The 21940-nt window shown below is 36.7% G+C and overlaps 1 protein-coding gene across 1 annotated transcript in view; it reads right to left on the minus strand.

Moving 5' to 3' along the window:
• Nucleotides 1-21940, minus strand: part of LOC106072329 (DNA-binding protein RFX6-like) — a 58598-nt gene that overhangs the window by 27340 nt on the left and 9318 nt on the right. Inside the window, exons 3-4 of the mRNA XM_056045292.1 lie at nucleotides 16081-16276; nucleotides 1131-1254 (exon numbers count right to left, since the gene is read on the minus strand). Of these exons, the coding sequence (XP_055901267.1) occupies nucleotides 1131-1254; nucleotides 16081-16276 (320 nt within the window). The remainder of the gene's footprint in view (nucleotides 1-1130; nucleotides 1255-16080; nucleotides 16277-21940) is intronic.

Raw genomic sequence — 21940 nt, forward strand, 5'->3', positions numbered from 1 at the left:
CATTTGTAAACAAAACATTGCAATGTCTCCGATGATAAACATGAAGTCTGTCTTCAACTCTTCATAAGAAATGTTAGCAACAAAGTCACAGTCAATGGCCTTCAATGAACCTAACTATTTCTTCCTTGAGATTCCATATTCTTCCAGGCAAGCGGATGCTACTGTGTTACCGAACATCGGAATGTTTTCTTCCAAATCTTCAAGTATTTCTTGGAACTGCCAAGTCATGGCCGGCAGATAATTGGAGGCCCTTGGCAAAGTGAATTTGGTGGCCTCAAATAAAATTTAAAAAAAAAAGCGACAACTGTAAAATTATTCAATTTATTAAAAACCTATTGTACTTCAACAATAACATTGAGGACTATTTCTTCTCTAAAACAATAGGCCGGTACCTACAAGCTTCTCACCAATTGGGGACCCTAAGTAGTTTGTCTATGCCTAAGGCTGGCCCTTTCCAATAATAAGATCATTGAGAAATCAATTCCAACAATATATTTGATATTCAATGCTTTATTTTATAAATAAAGCCTGTTTTTCTTAGTCAAAGCACCAGCTCCATTAGTTGTTACACTTGCCATCTTGTACACGCCAACCTAACACTTTCAACACAGTTTTTGATAGAATTGAATAAATACTGGCTTGTTTTTGTCTTTGACTGAAAATGTTTCGAAATATTGCCATTTTAGATAATTTTCGTTTACTTGAAACTTTTCAGAATGACGTTTAAAGACAATGTTTCTTTAGCCTCTTCATAAAAAGTGATAAGAATCAAAAGTTTCAATAATTTCTAGATCTATAGATATTTACAATTATTTATTTGAATATATTTGCATTTTTATATGTGTAATGTGTGGGAACATCTGATTTCTTTAGGCGTCTTCGGGCCGCATAAAAACTTTGGCGGGCCGCATGTGGCCCGCGGGCCGTAATTTGCCCACCCCTGGTCTAATTACTTAAAGGGTCTATATTATATTCTGTAGCTTTTTTTTTTTTTTTTTTATAAGGCCAGAAACTGGTAAGATAGAGCAGCAAAGAGTTAGATAAAGGGAAAGAATTAGCTCCTTATAATTGGATCACTCTGTTGGTACAAATAGGGGGAGACGACAAACGGCTACATCTTTTGATATTACCTTTCCAAAAGTGGCTGCGCATGCTGGATAAAGGTGCTCCTTCCGGCAGAAGTCTAGGTAGTGAGAGTACAGGATACATCTGGGCAGGCACACTCCTTCACAGATGCAGTAATTCTCTTCTAGCCTGGTAAAGATATAGATATTGACGTAATTTTTTAAACTATTTTTCTGCTAATTGACGATACCATCGTTGATTTTATCTCATATAAATTAATTAATGTTTAATTGTATAAACTTTATTTTTGTGTGTTATATAAAAAGAGCATGCATTCCCCTTGAATTCTATACCAAATACAATATTTTCCGATAACAAACAACAAAGCTATTGATGCTTAATATTAACAAGGTAGTGAAACAGTAATGAGAAAAAAGAATAATTCTGTCGAAACTTGAAAAAATAATCACGGAGAGAAAGAGTTTTAACGTTGTGAAGAAAACATATAGTGATTAGTCGTCTGTGTGATTTCTTTGGGTGGTGGGAAATGGGAGAGGCTGCATTTTGTTGGAACAGGCGGTTTGTCGTTGTGCTGGACTCAGAGGCGCCCCAAAGATCCCGAAATAAAAAATCCCAGCCTTCGCAGATTCGAACCCTGGATCCTCCGGTTTGGAAGCCAAGCGCTTTACCACTCAGCCACCGCGCCACCCCCGACATTTAGGTCTATAACATATACATGTGGTAGATAGGTATAAGATTTGTAGACTCTATACTCTATGTCATTGACATGCAAGACAATGTCACGCAGCTCCTTACACTGCCAGACTGATATGGCAAAGCAAAGAGACTTATGGATCATCTCTAAAAATGAGACGAATGCCGGAGCGTTAGTTATGGCCGGAACCATGTCCGCCCAAACAGTAGACCCCCCCTACCCACACACACGCAGCTGTCCAAAGAACAGACAAATGCAAACACAGATCATGATTTATTAAAAATGAAAATGTCTGCTTATTTGCCTACCTTATGAATTTTTTTACAATTTGTATTGTACATTTTAGTTTTGTGTCCCGCCCTGTGTTCATGTCACCATGTCACTTTACAACTACTTTAGGCTGGCAGTGACACACTTCAGTTCTAAATGTCGTTATTTTTTGTAGGCCTAATGTCATTTGTCATTTGGTAGCAGTTGTTTCGCGCTTAGTATCAATCCTTGCAGATGTCAAGTATGTGTGTTATGGGGGCTTAAGGGAGGGGGTAAGGAGGGGCTAAACCACTGATAGGACTGGACTAGTATTTAGGTCAATAACACATTCAGGCGCGGTGCATGCCCTTATCCCTTCTCATTCAGTATTTCTCCCTTTCCCCCCCCCCTCTGTTTCTCCCTCTCTCTCTCTCTCTCTCCCTCACACTCTCTCTTGTACTGGATTCTCCCACAGACACTTATACGCGCTTATCATCACACACTGACTGACTCACTGCTAGCTAGCCTCCAGGTCTTTAATGAAACCGCTGGCAGTTTCTATTTATCTGATAAGACACGACAACAGTCCCTGTGACCGGCGCCCTCCGACTTTCACTAGACGTAATTATTACAGTTTTTATTTGAAATAATCACGATATCAATTGTAAAGTCTGCTCAGTTAAAACAAGGGCGTGAATCAGTTCACTTAAACAAAAAGATTCCCTCCCCTTTACTCCAAATCGCCATTACGAAACGAGAACGAATAAATAAAAAAAATATATATATATAGTTTTTATACGATCAAAAAAACTGATTTTGTGTAGCTGCAAAGATCTTGAATCTAGGAGATTTAAACACTGGAAATCTAGGCACCGGATATTTAAGCTATGGAAATTAAGGCACTCAGAAATAAAGGTACCCAGACATTTGGGCAGCCGGAAATTTAGGCACCGGTAAATTAGGCACTCTTTGACAAGGTGGAAAATTAGGCATCGGAAAATTAGAGACTCTTTAATAGCCAAATGTCCGGGTGCCTAAATATGCGGTGCCTAAATTTCCAGTACCTAAATTTCCAAATCCACCATAGATCTTATAGATATTATTGTACTGGTATATCCAACGACAATGTCTTCGTTCCCAGGATTGAGGATAAATGCAGTGTTTCATACGACTACTCAAACTTATGCAAAGCCAAAATATTCCCCAACATCAGATGCAGATCATGCAGACAAAGGTATTTTATAGCTATAGTTATATTTAAGGTTGTATTTATCGTAATGAAGATAATTACAGTTGAACAACATGGACCAATTTCATATTTCTACCATATTGAGTAGATGCATTGCTAATAAAGCTGGTTTAAAGGCAGCCAATCTTATAACTTTTGGTACCATTTTGGAACTAGACCAATATTGGGAATGGAAGTTTTATGTCATATTTGAATAAGACTGATATTAGAAAGTTCATATAAATATTTGTTTTATAGGGAAAAAAAACAAATATAGAATATGGAAAGAGACAAACAATTCATGCACTAGACATTTGAAGATCTGATTGACTGAACCAGGAAAACCAAGGACTTAGAAGAGTTTAAGTTTAAGATACTGATTAGCATGCATGACTAGACCGACACATGGAACGCGTGGGGCGTAGTTGTTTTCTCTTTTCTTATTTATAAGATAAGATAAGAATGAGGTAGCAAAGTAGAAAAAAAAAAAGAATTTAGACGACGAGAAAGAAAAGGAAAAAAAAGAAAGTAAAGAGAGAGTATACAAAAAAAAAAGAAAGAGACAGTCAGAGTAAAGAAGAATAAAGAAAGAGACAGTCAAAGTAAAGAAAAATGAAGAAAGAGACAGTCAGAGTAAAGAAAAATAAAGAAAGAGAGAGTAGAAAAAAAAAAAGAAAGAGACAGTCAGAGTAAAGAAAAATGAAGAAAGAGACAGTCAGAGTAAAGGAGAATAAAGAAAGAGAGTAGAAAAAAAAAAAAAAGAGACAGTCAGAGTAAAGAAGAATAAAGAAAGAGAGAGTATACAAAAAAAAAAGAAAGAGACAGAGTAAAAGAGAATGGAGAAAGAGGGGGAAAAAGAGAGAGTGATACATTATCCGGAAAGATTAATACAATTGAGATACATTTTACAAAGGAAATATATTTGAGAAAATAACAAGAAGAAAAAAAGAGAGTGGGGGGGGGGGGGAGAGAGAAAGAGTAACCCACTTGAGTTCTGCCCACACAGATGGCGCCAGGGGAGATTAGAAGGTGTAAACGCTTGCCAGGGCTTTTAATTCTTCCTCGCCGACTTTTGGAGGGTCAAATCGTTGACCACGTCGATAGCTCTCTCCTCTTTCTCTCTCTCTCTCTCAGTCCGTTCGGTCATATCCCTCCCCCATCATCTCTTCCCGGCTGCCCCCCCCCCACTGCCATCCATTCTAATCCATCATTTCCCAGTACTCCTCGCTCGAGTCTTGAAATTGTGAATAAAGGTGGGCGTGCCTATGGGCGGAGCTACATTGTTTGTTTACTTCTATTGCCCTGCCCCTTTTCCTGATTTAGTACACAGCTTACATCTTGTCTCTTGCTGGAACACAATAGACCCAACAATGGTAAAATATTGATTAAAACAGAAATATATATGAAAGCGGACCTTCAATAGCATGATCCAAAGTCTAGCACAAATAGTGTGATAGGATTGGCCTGGCAGTAGAAAGACATACTTCTATACAAACAATCAAAGTATAAATTATACTATAATAATTAAATTGAGTCAATATTTATTAAAACCAGATATAGGCTATATGAAAGAAAGAGGGCCTTCACTAACATGATTCAAAGTCGGACACAATCAGGACCTGCCTTTCGCCACTACAGCCTATGCGGCCCGCGCTAATCCTAGTTGTAAATTATTAAATTAAACCATTTTATAACTTATAACAGATTTCTCGCGGCCTCGGGATTTTCCATGAGCTCCTAGAAATCTCCTGAAAGTATTAAAATCTCCTGAAAGTATTAAAATCTCCTGAAGTGCAAATAAATCTCCTGAAAAATAGGCACAATTGTCATTTTCTACCAAATACCGCCAACACCCCAGTGTAAATTTTAGCTTATCTGTTTACTAAGAAAGATACACTGCTTTCCTTATCTACTTTGTTGAACTCGGAATTATTTTTTAAAAATTTAAACAATACCCTGAATTGCGGCATCTGGTAAAAGAAGCTTCTCGCGCCTCAAACAAATCAAGAATTACTATGAGAAAAAAAAAATTACCAAAATAGATTGAACGATTTAGGTAATTCTTGCTATTGAGCGTGATATATGTGTAGGAAACAGAATTTTCCTGTATGACTAAGCTACACACAAGGCTCGTAAAGTAAATCTACTTTTAATGCGAAGACGAATATATTTTCTAATTTTCACAAATTATTCTTATCCATACCCAGACTGGGCCCCGCGCAATCCATTTCGCATAGGACCCCGCGTTTTGTTAGGGCCGGCCCTGGACACAATGATTGTGAGGGCTTAGTCTTCCAGTAGAAGGAGATGCTTGTATACAAAAGTAATTAAATGAAAGCACTGTTACCTACTTAGCATAATTGAGCACAGTATTTAAGAGCTCTTCTTTGTTTGCCAGACTATAAACCTATGACATGATGAACTCAACAGTTATTCATCCATATAGCCACAAGACACAGTATTAATGAAGTAGATTTAGTTAAAGCGCTACACCTCTGTATTTGCTACGATTGAAAAAAAAGTTGTTCATATTGCGTGGCGGTGTAGCTCTACATCTAAAAACAATAACCGCATACTTTAGGCGACTCAGAGAAAACTACGACCTTGCAAAGATCATGCAAAGACTGCAAAGACCATGCAAAGACTGCAAAGATCATGCAAAGACTGCAAAGACCATGCAAAGACTGCAAAGACCATGTAACACGCAAAGACTGCAAAGACAATGCAAAGACTGCAAAGACCATGCAAAGACCATGTAAAAAAAGACGCAAAGACTGCAAAGACAATGCAAAGATCATGCAAAGACTGCAAAGACCATGCAAAGACCATGTAAAAACCACGCAAAGACTACAAAGACAATGCAAAGATCATGCAAAGACTGCAAAGACCATGCAAAGACCATGTAAAAAAACACGCAAAGACTGCAAAGACCATGCAAAGACTGCAAAGACCATGTAACACGCAAAGACTGCAAAGACAATGCAAAGACTGCAAAGACCATGCAAAGACCATGTAAAAAAAGACGCAAAGACTGCAAAGACAATGCAAAGATCATGCAAAGACTGCAAAGACCATGCAAAGACCATGTAAAAACCACGCAAAGACTACAAAGACAATGCAAAGATCATGCAAAGACTGCAAAGACCATGCAAAGACCATGTAAAAAAACACGCAAAGACTACAAAGACAATGCAAAGATCATGCAAAGACTGCAAAGACCATGAAAGACCATGTAAAAACCACGCAAAGACTACAAAGACAATGCAAAGATCATGCAAAGACTGCAAAGACCATGCAAAGACCATGTAAAAAAACACGCAAAGACTGCAAAGACAATGCAAAGATCATGTAAAGACAATGCAAAGACTGCAAAGACAATGCAAAGACCATGTAAAAAAACACGCAAAGACTGCAAAGACAATGCAAAGATCATACAAAGACCATACAAAAACCACACAAAGACCTGAAAGAACATGCAGGACCATGCAAAGATGACGATGACACAATATGTCGCTCGTCACTTAAAGGGTTTTAGATCAGACCTAAATTCTAGCATTACATGTAGGTTCCAAATTTTGTTTGAGGTATTGATGTGCGTCTTGTGACAGAGCACCAGGCATCAAATCCTATCTACCCTGTAAGCGTTTTTGATTACTTTGACACACTCAGTGAAAACATGAAATTTTTCTTTACAAGAACAAAAAACACCAACACCACCAGCAAAAACAGCAAAACTACAAAAAAACAACAAACTCAATATTTATTCACGAACAACTGCTTGGGTGTTTCACACAAAAAGTTAAATCCTACAAAAATCTGCTCTTTCTTTACAATTGTGGTTGTAAGACCCAGCTGACATTCTTTTAGCGACAACATTCAGTTAGAGACAAAAAAAACACAAAAAAACAACAATCTCCTTTAAACAACTTATAGAGCCATTATTTTTCTTTGAACTCTTTCTCTCCGTATCAACGTTGGGATAGAAAGAGTTAATAACTTGTGAATGTTAGATTTTTAAAAAATGCAACACTAGATCTAATGTTCTGACTTAGAACTCTTAAGATATAGTTTAGATCTACTTCTAGAACTAGAATCTATATTAGATATACGTAAAAATATTGACCTAGATTTAGTCTATTTCCACATTTACATTTATTTATTTTTTTCAGCGACATACATCGGCACCTTCACGGAGGTCACGCATACATCAACTGTTAAATTTATAGAAGAATAGTTAGAGCAGTATTCGAGAATCGCGTCCACCGAAGTTCCATGAAGGAGTGACTTGAAATAAGGTATTGTAAGAAAACGGTTTGAAGAAATGTGGTGTCTATGTAATGGAATCTCAAGAAACTCCAGAGAACACGATAAGAGGAGAGGTAAACAGAGATTCCGAAATCAAATGAGAACGCCATACAAAACAATTTTGTTGTCATTCAAATAGAAAATATTACTTTGTGTTACAAGCGAAAAAGTTACACAATTTTATTCTTCATTACTGAAAAAAATTCACACCAAGTATTATGCGACTGATTGTTATTCTTCGTTCATAAATACTTCCGTATTCTGTGCACCGGATACCCCAAAAGTTTGCTATTAATGGATCTGCCTCAAAGTATGAAAATCTCCAATTAAAGACTTTCAGTCTCAGAGCAGTGATATTGAAAATACAAAATAAATCGCAAGAGGTTTCAATTATCTCAGAGCTCATTTATATCTACCTGTAGTCGACATCCACGCACCTCTCTCGCCTTTCACCATCAACCACTCTCTTTTTAAACACCGCATGTGCAATTTATCCTTACTTTAAAAATAGCTTCTTAGTCATACTAACTCGTACGTTGTTAAGATACACATTTGCGAGATCCTCGTGTAGTAATCTCGGGACCAAAAGAGTAGATACAAGACATTTGATAGATCTTCGTGTAGTAATCTCGGGACCAAAAGAGTAGATACAAGACATTAGATAGATCTTCGTGTAGTAATCTCGGGACCAAAAGAGTAGATACAAGTCATTAGATAGATCTTCGTGTAGTAATCTCGGCACCAAAAGAGTAGATATAAGACATTAGAGAGATCCTCGTGAAGTAATTTCGGGACCAAAAGAGTAGAAACGACATTTGAGAGATCTCATGTAGTAATTTCGGGACCAAAAGAGTAGAAACGACATTTGAGAGATCTCATGTAGTAATCTCGGGACCAAAAGAGTAGATATAATTAAAGAGGAAATAAGCCATGTTTAGAGACGCCAGAAGGAATGAAAATAGAGGCGCTTTGCGTGGAAAACCCAACGAACATTTTCCCCTGTAAATAAACGTTTTAAAGGTTTACTAAAGCGGTATTCTGTTCTTTAAAGAGCGTCTCAAAAGCAGAGCAGCCGCTCGGATTCGCTTGTCTGTCTTGATTGGAGCATAACAGATGGCGTTTTTTTTTCTGGTGACCCCGACACATCTCTGGGATGTGTGGCTGGGTGACCAATACCACTTAGTTACCTATCCAGGCGACTACAGCTTGAATCCCTACTCGAGCAGAGTTGTATTTGCTGAGCGACTACAGGCAGCATGGAAAACCTTCTCTCAGATTCCCCCCACACAGCCGACACTGGTCCACAATAGAGATTGGATCATAGCGCTCCGAGAATGATATAAAAATAAAAATTTCACGATACAAAAGCATTATATCTAGACTGGACATGGACATCTCTGAACCAATGACATACATTATATCTAGACTGGACATGGACATCTCTGAACCAATGACATACATTATATCTAGACTGGACATGGACATCTCTGAACCAATGACATACATTATATCTAGACTGGACATGGACATCTCTGAACCAATGACATACATTATATCTAGACTGGACATGGACATCTCTGAACCATGACATACATTATATCTAGACTGGACATGGACATCTCTGAACCAATGACATACATTATATCTAGACTGGACATGGACATCTCTGAACCAATGACATACATTATATCTAGACTGGACATGGACATCTCTGAACCAATGACATACATTATATCTAGACTGGACATGGACATCTCTGAACCATGACATACATTATATCTAGACTGGACATGGACATCTCTGAACCATGACATACATTATATCTAGACTGGACATGGAAATCTCTGAACCATGACATACATTATATCTAGACTGGACATGGAAATCTTTGAACCAACATAAAAAGTTGTGAAAAACTTCAAAACAAAAAAACTGAAACAAGGCGTTGTTTTGTAAAGTAGTTATAAGAAGTATTTTTTTTTAAACCCTAACCTTTATAATTTATTGTATGGATCTTGAGCTAGTAATTGAACATCGAAAATAAGAGTACTCTCGTCTCATAATTATTATTTTGTAATTTTTAGATATATAATCTAGAAAGATCTAGGTTATCAGTCTATTTAAATGTACAAACAAAAAAAAAAGATGAAAATCAACAGACTTTTTTTTTTTAGGATTTTCGAAACATTATCTCTATGGAAACTAACAGGAAATGGCTTTATTTCATAGATTAGCCAGTTGTACTAGTTGTTTGGAGTTACAAGCCAACAACCGACCAACAACAAGGAGGAGGGGGGGGGGCGGCAAAAAAATGTTCAGACCCGTTTCCGACTTGAGCGGAAACCTGCCGCAACTACAATTCTTTCTCCAGGAATAACTTTTTACAACACTTAAAAAAATTATGTAGGCAACACAATTTCCGAAGAAAAAAAAACAACAACAAAACAACAACAACGTTTTAGTGAACTTTCATGGCCTAACTTTGGATTCTATACACACAGTGTTCAATTAATGTAAATGAAAAATAAAACCTACAAAATTATGACTAAGTTTCTTTTCTTTTTTATTACATTCTTTAAAAACTCAAGGGCCTCACTGTCGAGGCCTACATCGCTCCTCTGGGCTCTAACTTCTATTGTGGACTTAAACGAAAATGTTATCTAGGGAGTCGCCACCTGGGAATGTGAGAAACACTGCCTTACTCTGTTTTTTTACAAGTCATTGTTTAAGTGACTTGTAGGCCTACTTAGGATTATTTACTTTCTTTAAACTCAAGAAAAATATTCAGCGCTCAGTTGATTCATTTGTTGGATAAATGTATAGGCAACTTTGAATCCGTGTATGTCAGATGATTGTGGATACAAAGCACATCTCTCCAAAATACAATCGTGATGATTATCTTGAAAGTGTACAGAACTTTGAAAAAGTTCCACTGTCAATGGCTTTTGTATATCGAGCTTTTTTATCGGATTATGCTTTATTTTAAATAACAAACAAGTTAACATATCAGAGTCCAGACCATATAACACTGTTGAACAAAGTTATCGAGAAATGGTATATAGATCATGATCATTTCCGCTGCTTATTGTAATATACCCGCCGCAGCTCATCAATTATAAATTCATCGTCGCAAATACAGGAGCATAAGCTAGTAACCTAAACGAGATAACTTTTTTAAGTCTATCACAAAAAAAAAAAACAAAATACAAGATGTCAGATCTCTGTTGGCACGTATGTCCGAAATTGTTCCTAGAGCATGGTTCATTTTTCATAGTTGTACTTGAGGGGTACAACAACTGTGCGAATATAAAAGGGAAAAAATAGAATGGCCTTTAAAAATGGATTTTAATCCAATGCCTTTCTAGGAACAGTGTCCAGCTGAATTTTTTTTTTAGATAAAAAAAGGGGGGTGGGTGGCATTTTAAAAATTTGCACGCAGGCGGCCACAACCCTGTTAGGAACAATTATTGCGACTAAACCAGAGCCTTCACTGTGCGACTAATTAAGTAGTTACTTTTTTTTTCAGAAACATACACATAAATTCAAATTTCTAGGAAAATCGTTAGAGTCGGCCCAGTGTCCAGTTTTTTTTTGAAGCAATGAAGAGTTTGCAAGCTAATAAGAGGAAATGTAACAAAATAAAGCTTTGATTTGTTTGTGTGTGTGTGTGTGTGAAATAGTAAGAAATTAAATAATAACACAAAATAAATTAAAATAATTCTAAAATAAAGGCATTAGGGCGAGGTGGCTGACTGGTTAAGCGCTTGGCTTATGAATCTTGGGTTATGGGTTTGAATCTTGGTGAAGACTGGGATTTTGAATTTCGGGATTTTTAGGGCGCCCCTGAGTTCAATCAACTCTGATGGGTACCTGATATTAGTTGGGTAAAGTAAAAGCGGTTTGTCGTTGTGCTGGCCACAAGACACCCTACTAGGCAGGCCAAAAAAAAAAAAAGGGATGACTTTAAGATCATCTGCCCTATAAATCGTAAGATCTGAAAGGGGTACTCTACTTTAATTTTTAAATAAAGTCATGGCTCCCCCCCCCCCCCCATTTTAAACTTGACTTAGGAAAATACTAAGGAGAAATGCACTGTTTGTAGATGTAGTAATCTTAAGCTAATAACCAAAACGAAACAAAAAGACCTAGACAATCTTGATTGTTTAAAGATGTGGTAACCTCAAACTATTTACCAAAACGAAACAAAAAGACCTAGACAATCTTGAATGTTTGTTGATGTGGTAACCTCAAACTATTTACCAAAACGAAACAAAAAGACCTAGACAATCTTGAATGTTTGTTGATGTGGTAGCCTCAAACTAATTACCAAAACGAAACAAAAAGACCTAGACAATCTTGAATGTTTGTTGATGTGGTAGCCTCAAACTAATTACCAAAACGAAACAAAAAGACATAGACAATCTTGAATGTTTGTTGATGTGGTAGCCTCAAACTATTTACCAAAGCGAAACAAAAAGACCTAGACAATCTTGAATGTTTGTTGATGTGGTAGCCTCAAACTATTTACCAAAGCGAAACAAAAAGACCTAGACAATCTTGAATGTTTGTTGATGTGGTAGCCTCAAACTAATTACCAAAACGAAACAAAAAGACCTAGACAATCTTGAATGTTTGTTGATGTGGTAGCCTCAAACTATTTACCAAAGCGAAACAAAAAGACCTAGACAATCTTGAATGTTTGTTGATGTGGTAGCCTCAAACTATTTACCAAAACGAAACAAAAAGACATCTTTACTGCGTTTTTTTAAAAGGCACGTCGTGTCATCCTACAGTGATTGAGTTTTTCACATGTCACATCAGAAACAACGTGCCCCCGTCACAAATCCAGTTAGTTTGTTTTCACACAAGTTTAGAAAAAAAAAGTCTCTACTGTTCTAGCATCCCGAACAGTCCCACCCCCCTTTCCCCTTCATTCAGCCTGGCTACTAGATCTAAACAAAAAAAAAAAACACAAACTTTTTTTAATGTCTCAGGTCCATCTTACCTTGACGACTCCGGAATGTCAACCTTTTTTTTTTTTAAAACCTGACGTTACGACTTATCGGGAAATAGACGAGACGGGTCCTCTCCCCTCCCCTCGCGTACACTGGCTCTCTCTTTCTTCTTTCATTCTTTCATCTCTTCCTTCTTTCATCATGATAACGCTCTTCTATTTTCTCTCGCTCCATCTCTATATTATCATCAGCATACTCTCTATCTCCACTGAACTCGGACTGTCCGCTTTGTTTGTACTCTTCAATCCTCTGTCTCCACCAGGGGCGGACTGGCTATATGGGCGTTTGGACAAAAGCCCGGTGGACCGGTCCCCAAATGGGCCGGTAGGGACACCCAAAGGGCCTCATGAGTGTCACTATAGAACGTATTTAATTGTAAAAGGTTTTATAATATTCTCTTGTAAAATGGGCCCTCTGAGCGTCGTGTTAAAAAAATATTTGACAGACTCTATACAGTGTAATACTAATTTAATCTAACACATTTTCCGAAATGATATACATCCTTAGACTGTGCTACAGTGCTACTGTGCTACTAGTTGGCTCTATTCTTTTGGTGCCTACATGCTTAGTGATTAAAAATCAGCATAAAGTCTATATTACTTAAAAATTCATTTTATGCATGCGTTCAGTTATCGATACATTATCAAACTCAACAGAATGATTTTGAAGGTAGACCTAGAATTGGATGTCCATCATATGATAACAATTTGTGGGCCGGATTGTATAGAAATGCCCGGGCCGATATAATCACCCAAACAGCCTCTGGTCTCCACTGAAGTCGGACTGACCGCCCTCTTTGTTCAATGTTTGGGGGACTTTCACCGATTGCGACAAAAATGTTTCTACACGAGCCAATGGGTTAAATTGGGGGGGGGGGGCACCTGTCTTTACAGTAGGTAAGTGTAGAAAACATCTAGAAGGTCATCATCATCATCATCTGTCCTTTGTGCTCCTGATGGAACATAGGGCCTCGGTAACATCACGTCACACTCCATGGTCTCTTGCTATTTTTTTAATAGCTTCCCCGCTCTTACTTGTCCTCTCGGCTTCATCTAGTCGGCGCCTTCGGTCACGGAGGTCACGATCTAGTACACTTAGGATGTGACACATCGATCTTAACTTTCTTTCTAAGATCTGCACCTCTACATTTTTCTGTCGTTGTGCTGGCCACATGACATCCTCGTAAACCGTGGGCAACAGAAACAGAGGACCTTCACATCATCTGCCCTATAGATCACATGGTCTGAAAGGGGAATTTTACTGCCACTATATCTCTCTGTCCGCCTATATAATCTGCAATTACTAGTCCACAGCACTTACTGGTCTGCTATTACTAATCCTCAGCAGATACTGGTCTGAAGTTAACAATCCATCATTGGGCTTCAACTGCTACTCCAAATCAGGTACTAAGTTGCAATAAATACTTATAAGCAGCTATTGGACTTCATCAACTGTGGAAACTCGTTCATTCTATGTTGGTTGATTCTCTAGTAGATACTACTTTGTAAATAAAGCGATACTATTTATCAACCTCATTTTGGTCACGTACTAAATCTAGGTCAATACTTTCTATCATAAAAGACCATCCAACGGTTGGAAACACAACTGGAATTTTTCTACTACAAGGCCACATTTGTAACGCAACTACTTCTAATACACAACACGTTGTGGCTACACATCTTACGCGAAGCATTTCAACACGTCTGTCTTGACAGATACACGAATACCTGGCCATCAAAGTTGACAAGTGCCATTGAAAATTTTTTTGCCATACTGTAAAAAGAGTTTAACGTACGGATCACAGAGAAATGGGGGCCAATGTTACGGACGATGCCAAATTTTAGCTGAGGGAAACCCTGGGCAGGATTTTAGTGGATGCCCTTAGCCCTTACCCGCCCAATCCCCCCACCCCACCCCCCGCCAGGAAACCCTCCTCAAGGCTCAATAAAAATGCGCTTAATAATATTAATAAATCTAAAAGCATGTTTACCTTTACCTATCCCTTAGTCTGTTGGACTACCATGCAAGGTACCAAGATTTGTCGACCGTCTTTCTTCATTCCTTTCTGTCTTTTGCCTTATTTAGAACCTCTTTCAATGGCAGGCCCGTCCATTCTTTTATGTTGTCGCTTTCTTTGTCTGCCTCTTCTTCTTTTTTCAGGTAATTTTCCCTGAAGGAAGGTCTTTGCAAGCCCAAAAGACCTTGTAATATGGCCATAGATTTTTAGCTTGCGTTTTTTTTATTACGATAGCAGGTCATTATGGGGTCCTATCACTGCAGCAACCCTGTCTCTAATCTTTTGGTTTGTGATGCGGTCTTTAAATGTGATACCTAGGATCCTTCTGTAGCATCTCACTTCCATTGTTAGGATCCTTATGTAGCATCTCAATTCCATTGCTAGGATCCTCTTCTCTAGCATCTCAATTCCATTGCTAGGATCCTTCTGTAGCATCTCAATTCCATTGCTAGGATCCTTCTGTAGCATCTCAATTCCATTGCTAAGATCCTCCTCTCTAGCATGTATATTTGTATTTATGAATTTCATATTATTTCCTCATTTTATTAAATTTAATAAGCATATTTTGAAAACAAAAAATGTAAATACGGAGGCTACCTTCAAAGATGAGGCCACGGGCAGACACATAGTACTCCGTTATCCGGCCCTTCTTAGGGAAACTTATCTTTTTTTTAAACAAAGCACATAGAAGAGCATCGAGCAGAAGTAATATGGCGGCCTCACTGTGAAACAAATGTTGTTCAGTGACTTCTGAATACATGTATTCATTATGGCGAAATGTATCTGTACCAAAACATTTGTACTATTTTGTACACCTGATGAGATGTAGTCTCTTTAAAGAGGTTGTTGATAAGTGGAAGATAATTTTATATGCTGTGAGGGCGTCCAAAGCCCGACCGGAAGTTCGATTCCAGATACATGACAAGCCCTTCAATGTAAAGAAACTAAACCTGGCACTTGGAACGTATGATGGAGTTCCAAAAAAACTTGGGCAGCAGCTGGAAAGAGATTTCGTAGTCGCCTATGACTGATTTTTGTGGAGAGAGCGTGCCGCTCTATAGGCCGAAACGGTGTCTAAGTAAGAAGTCTGTAAAAAAAAAGGTCACCCATAGGAACTTCAGTTTAATCACTAGTGTCACCTAATCTATGTCACAACAGACTTCTAATAGTGACAGTTGTACTCCTAACTTATCCAGGAGGCGCGGTGGCTGAGTGGAAAAATGCATTCGAACCCGGGGGTTCGGGTTCGAATTGTGGTGAAGAGTGGGATTTTTTAATTTCGGGATCACCAAGCTCTAATGGTTACCTGGCATTAGTTGGAGAAAAGTAAATGCGGTTGGTCGTTGTGCTGGCCATATGACACCTTTACATTATCTGCCCTGAAAGGGAAACTTTCTCTTCCTCAATAGCTAATATTACTCACCTGAAACTGCTGACTAACTTACACTCAGTGATACAGTACTAAAACAATGCCAGGTCTACTTACCATTGCAGAGTCATATGAGTCTGTTTCTTCTTGTCACGCATGATCTGCGCCACGGTTTTCTTAGCGCCCTGTGGCTGCTGTTGCTGCTGCTTCAGTTGTTGCGGCCCATGGACATCGGCGTCGTCTCCGTTCTCCTGGTCGTCATCTTCTTCGTCTTCCTCACTTAGTATCGTCTTGTTCAGTTTCTCATTGGACTCTGACACAGAAAAGAAAGGAATCAAAACTTTGGAAGTCTTGTGACATTGTTTTTAGAAGTATTACAGTAAGACTTGGCCTTGTACCTCAACCACAATACCAAGCCAACATCTACCACTTTGATACAGATGCACTTGTTGTTGATATATAAAACATTTGTAGATCCACGGTCAATCTACACCAATCACTAATAGTATTAAGAATTTAAAACCGCAATTACATCGGAGTTTATAAATATCACAGACATATATATATTTATATATATATTTACCACACCTTCACCCATCCCTTGGGGCACCACACAAGATTTGTCGAACGTCTTTCTACATTCCTTTCTGACTTTTGCCTTGGATAGAACCTCTTTCAATGGCAGCCCCGTCCATTTTTTATGTTGTCTTCCTATTGCTTTCTCTGTCTGCCTCGTCTTTTTCCTGGTACTGTTCCTTGAAGAAAGGTTTTTGCGAGTCCTGAAGACCTTGTTATATGACCATAGAGTTTTAGCATGCGTTTTTTTACTATAGTTAGCAGGTCATCGTGGGGTCCAATCTCTGTAATAACACTATCTCTAATCTCTTTTTGATGCGATTCTCGAATGTGATTCCTAGGATATTTCTGTAGCATCTCAATTTTATTGATATAGTTATTTTATCAGCCAGTGGAACAAAATTACCACGACAACAAAAAAAAAAAATAAAAAAATAAAAAAATGTGTTGTTGTTTTTTCGTAAAAAATTAAAAATAAAATAGGTGCCGGTCCTCAGGTAATGATGTATATATACATCTTTCTTCTTGAATGACGAATGGAACACCTAGGGCGTTTGGGAAAAGTTGTCGTATTCAGATTTTTTATACTGAAGATCTAAAGTCTACTTTTGACTGAACATCGAACTCAAACATACCATCGCGCACCATCGTAGTTACTTACGTAAGAACCCTGAACCAATGCGGTTAACTGGCCCAGCTTTTACATAGCCAGTGACAGATTGTTGTGGAGGCAGCTAGCCGCCCATGGCGCCGAACGGTGCGGGAGGACCTAAGTCTTAGTAAGTAAGTATAAAAATAAATAATACAAAGATCAAACAAAAAGCGATTCGTTCAACCAGTCTAGGTCTATGTTTATGTTACAGACGCAATGATAAAAAACTCAAACCTATTACAATGTGGAGAAACGGAAGAATATTGGAAACAAAAGAATAAAAAAGAAAAAAAAATACATTTTGGTTGTGCCTAGAGACTAACGCAAACAAACACTTTAGAATTACTAATGGCCAGGAAGTTTAAAACAACAAAACACATACTGAACGTGTAAACTAAACAAGTCACGTGGCGTAGGCGTATGACTTTCACAAATGAAACCCTGGCCGACAATGATTTTTGTTTGCTTTTATTGTGGCCAAATATGTAGGTCACAACTGGGTCTACGTAATCACGTTAAATGCTGTATTCTTCTTTAATTCTCAGACGGGAAGACAAGGCTGAATTGAACAGTATTTAAATGAAAACATACATCGCCAATCACACGCGGAAAAAAAAAGAGAAGAAGAGATTTTTAAAGATTTAAAGTACTTTGACTATTGTACCGGTAATGTCTGTCTATTGAAATTTGGGATTTTATCAGCCAGTGGAACGAAATTACCACAACAACAAAAATAACTTAAAAAAAAACACTATTTTTAAATTTTTGAAGATTTGTCATAACGGTAATGTCATGGGTCAACCATGTAACTTGCTAGGATTAAGAGTCACATGATGGATCTTCAGGTATTCTCAATGTGTATTGGTTGTTACTGGTTAAGGAGCCTGTTGAAATTGTCCTAACCGGCTCAGGACAACACAAAACAATGTCCTAACTGAATGTTTTACGCCAACTTCACAGGAGATAAAAGTTGTTGATGCCCTTGTGTTAAGCTCGTTGTAAATCGTACTCAGTCGAAAGTCGATGGTTTCAAAGTCGTCTTTGCATTTCTAAATTACTTTGAATCATTGGAAGAGTCGTCGTCGAAAAGTGGCTGAGGTTTGTGCTATGGAACATTGTGGAATTGACGACTGATAACAAAAAAAAAAATGATTTGCATTCAGCACAATTTTCTAACTGTTTTTTTAAGCAATTTGTATCCAGTATTAATAGCTTTTACATTCGTCCTAACACAGAAGACAAAAGTAAAAAACACAGTCTTGCTCCTCTGAAAATGTAGCCTGGTCTTCAAAGAACAAATCACAAACAAACAAAAACAACAATGGGATCATTTCAAATATTATAACTAGGAGTCAGCTTCACGGTAGATTAAACAGCGTATTTATCCCTACTGTCCCACGTGAATGACACGTGAGTGAATTGAAGGCTTTGAAAGAAGACATCAGTTTTTGAATCACAAAAGTAAGCCGAGCTAGGTCACGTGAGCTGCAACATTAGGAGAAGTTGTTGACGTTTGGACATAAATTCGAATTTTTGTGACATCTGCAGTGGAGGATGTTCACGTTGGTATCAATCATGGGGCTCTCAGGCACCAATCTTCTAAACAAGAATTTTTAATTTGATCTCAATATTAAATTGTGGTCTTCTAATGTCCTCCTGTGGGCTGATGTTACACAACCTATGGAACTTTGTAGCGATGCCATTAAATGCACATAGCTTCAGTAGCAAGCACTATAAGAGAAATTCAATTTTTATAAGCATTGTTTTAATACTAGAATTACTTGTCTACCACATTATAAAGAAAATTTTGATGTATTGTTTTATTCATAACATTAATTTATGTATCACAACAAGTAAATACATATCGTAATACTAAACATAGATAAAATAAAATATAATCTATTATTCATTAGTTATTAAGAGCAAAGCTATCGCTTTTATACAGGTTGGTTATCTGCCTAAAAGAGAAAGTTTTTTTTAAAAAGGGTATTTTTGTTACTTGTTATTTTGTATAAGTGACATTAAATAATATCCCTACTGGAACTCTTCAGGCACATTGTGTACTTTTATTTCTAGACGAAGAGAGATAGAAAGAGAATGTCAAAGTTTAAAGAAGCAGCACATTTTTGCCAAACAGAAGAAAATAAAAGACGCCGCAAGCTATGAGACATTTGGGTTCTGTGTTACGGTGTAAGACATTTGAGTTCTGTGTTACGGTGTACGACATTTGGGTTCTGTGTTACGGTGTAAGACATTTCCTTATCGCGAGTTCATTAATTATGGAATGATGCTCAAATGCGACATAATGTGTCCTGAAAAAACCAACAATTTAATGAAGTCCATCTAGATGTATGTAACAAGTTTGTCATTTGTAATCAGCGTCATAAATCTATGTCGGTATTAGTTTCTTTAGGTTCTACTTATTTCTAATATTGGTCTTTCTAATGTTAAATAGCAATGTAGTTAGATGTTTTTGTTTGATTATTAACATTGCTTCAATAAACCCTACTGCATGCTTAATTAAAACAATATGTTATTGGTCTCCTGTGTACATTTTGTGTATTTTATTTATTTACATTAACCACATATAGTCTATGATTTTAACAAATGGTTATATTGTGAGGTTTAGTCAGTTAAATTGGTTTACAATTTGCTGAATAAAATAAGTAGTTATGCTATATAGCTGATGCTCTGGATTTATCTAATTTCTATGAGATGAACCATAGCCACCTCGCAACTCAAGAAGGCTAGAAATTGATTTTTCTAGCTCTGAAATTTGTTAATCTCACTAGGTGGAAATACATTCAATAATGTGATTTCATGTGATTTTAATTTTGTTTCTCCACTGATTCTCTTTTTGAAAACGTCTGATTCTCATGTTGTTTTTCTTCTTAATTTCATGCAATCGTCTGCTAAGAGTCTAGCTTTCTTTTGTTCCCGCCCGCACTAATGTTATTAGGTTGGTTATTTCTGTACATTAAAAACATTAGAGATTGTACAGTTATTATTGTCGATTTGGAGCCATTTCTAATTACTGTCTGGCATCTCCCTAAATGGGCCATCGGTGTAATGAGAAAGAAGATATGGAATTTTAACTTGATAAGTAATAAGTTACTATGTACTCTTGATTGCTGTAGAGAAGTCTGGCCTGTGATTTAGCTTTTAAATCATTTTTTTTTATTATGTAACACTCCTTGGCTAAATCTATGTAGGTGTTGAGTTTGAATACTATGACATTATACTGTATAATATATATTTGATATGGATTTTGTAACGTTAATACATTTATCTTTTTAAAATAAAGTAAATACGAAATGTATTCATTTCAATTATATACTTTTAGCGGCCCCCGAAAGGGGAAAAGAAGCTATTAGATTTCTGTGAAATGCCTGTCCGTCCGTCCGTCCCGTTTAGATCTCGTAAACTAGAAAAGATATTGAAAATCCGACATCGTGATATTTTAGACCTTTCAAAGTTCTGATGCAACGGCTACTTTTTTCTTTTCTGAAAGTGAAAAATTTAATGTTTAAAATCAACTATGCAAGCAGTTTTTTTTCCTAAAAATACACCATTTTTTTACAACTATTCACTATTAATAGTAAGAAACACAGGAGACTGTTTAGTAAGGGAGACAGCTATGTACCATATTTCAAACACATTTATGCAAACGGTTTTAGATGTTTTTGTAAAAAAAAATATTTTTTGTATAAATGTATTGCTAAATTATTTAAGTTCTGTCATACTATCTACTTAACACACAAAAAAATGGTTACTTTTTTTCAAAGAGAAAATAATCTATTTAATATTTGCCTACATTTAAGAGGAACAAAATTTAAAACAACAATAAATAAGTAGTTTATCACATTATCGTATGTACTACAAACTGCATACTGATAATAATTTTTATATATTTTTTTTTTAGATTGACCCTATACAAGACAATTAGATCAATAATGTAATGATTATATGAAATCACTTAGGCCAGGTTCACATCTAACTTCACCTTCACTTTCACCTATCCTTTGGTCTGCTGGACCGTTGGGGCACCACTCAAGATCTGTCAACCTTTTTTCTCCATTCTTCTCTGTCATTTGCCTTTGATAGAATTTCATTCTGATATTCTATACCTGCCTGGATGGACCACTTCTGGGGCCGATTTTGAGTTTGTGTTGCCACACAAACTGTCTTTGTAACATTGTTTTCTTTTTTTTTTTTCAGTCATATGGTTTAAATCTACCACTACTTTATTATAACGTCAAAATGTATCTATAGTATTAATAAAGTAGTTGCATATTGCCATCTTTATGTTGGTTATGCTTCTTTACATCTTTTAAACTGATTCATTACCAAACATTATAATATTATAACATAATAATATTATATTATAACATTCTAGATATCCAATATGAAATAACCTTTAACCTTTTAATTTAATGATTTTACTAAAAAGTTACTCTAGTCAAATGTGAATATTCGTTTCTTATGAATCTCACTGCTCTATTTTGTATCTGTTCCTGTTTTTAGTGTTTTCTTGAGTTGAGGGGTCTCAAACTGGGGATACATATTTTATTATTGCCTAACACTAAGGTTAATAACATTTTATTTGTATGTTCTTATTTGAATTATAGAAATTTCTTTTAATAAAACCTAATACTTTGTTTGATTTTTTTATAGTTCCATCAATATTGCGATGTCATGACAGTTTTTCATTTATTATAACACCAAAGTATTTTGCGTTTTTAGTCTGTG

The sequence above is a fragment of the Biomphalaria glabrata genome, chromosome 10 (genome assembly GCF_947242115.1).
Source record: "Biomphalaria glabrata chromosome 10, xgBioGlab47.1, whole genome shotgun sequence".
Classification (NCBI taxonomy): Eukaryota; Metazoa; Mollusca; class Gastropoda; family Planorbidae; genus Biomphalaria; species Biomphalaria glabrata.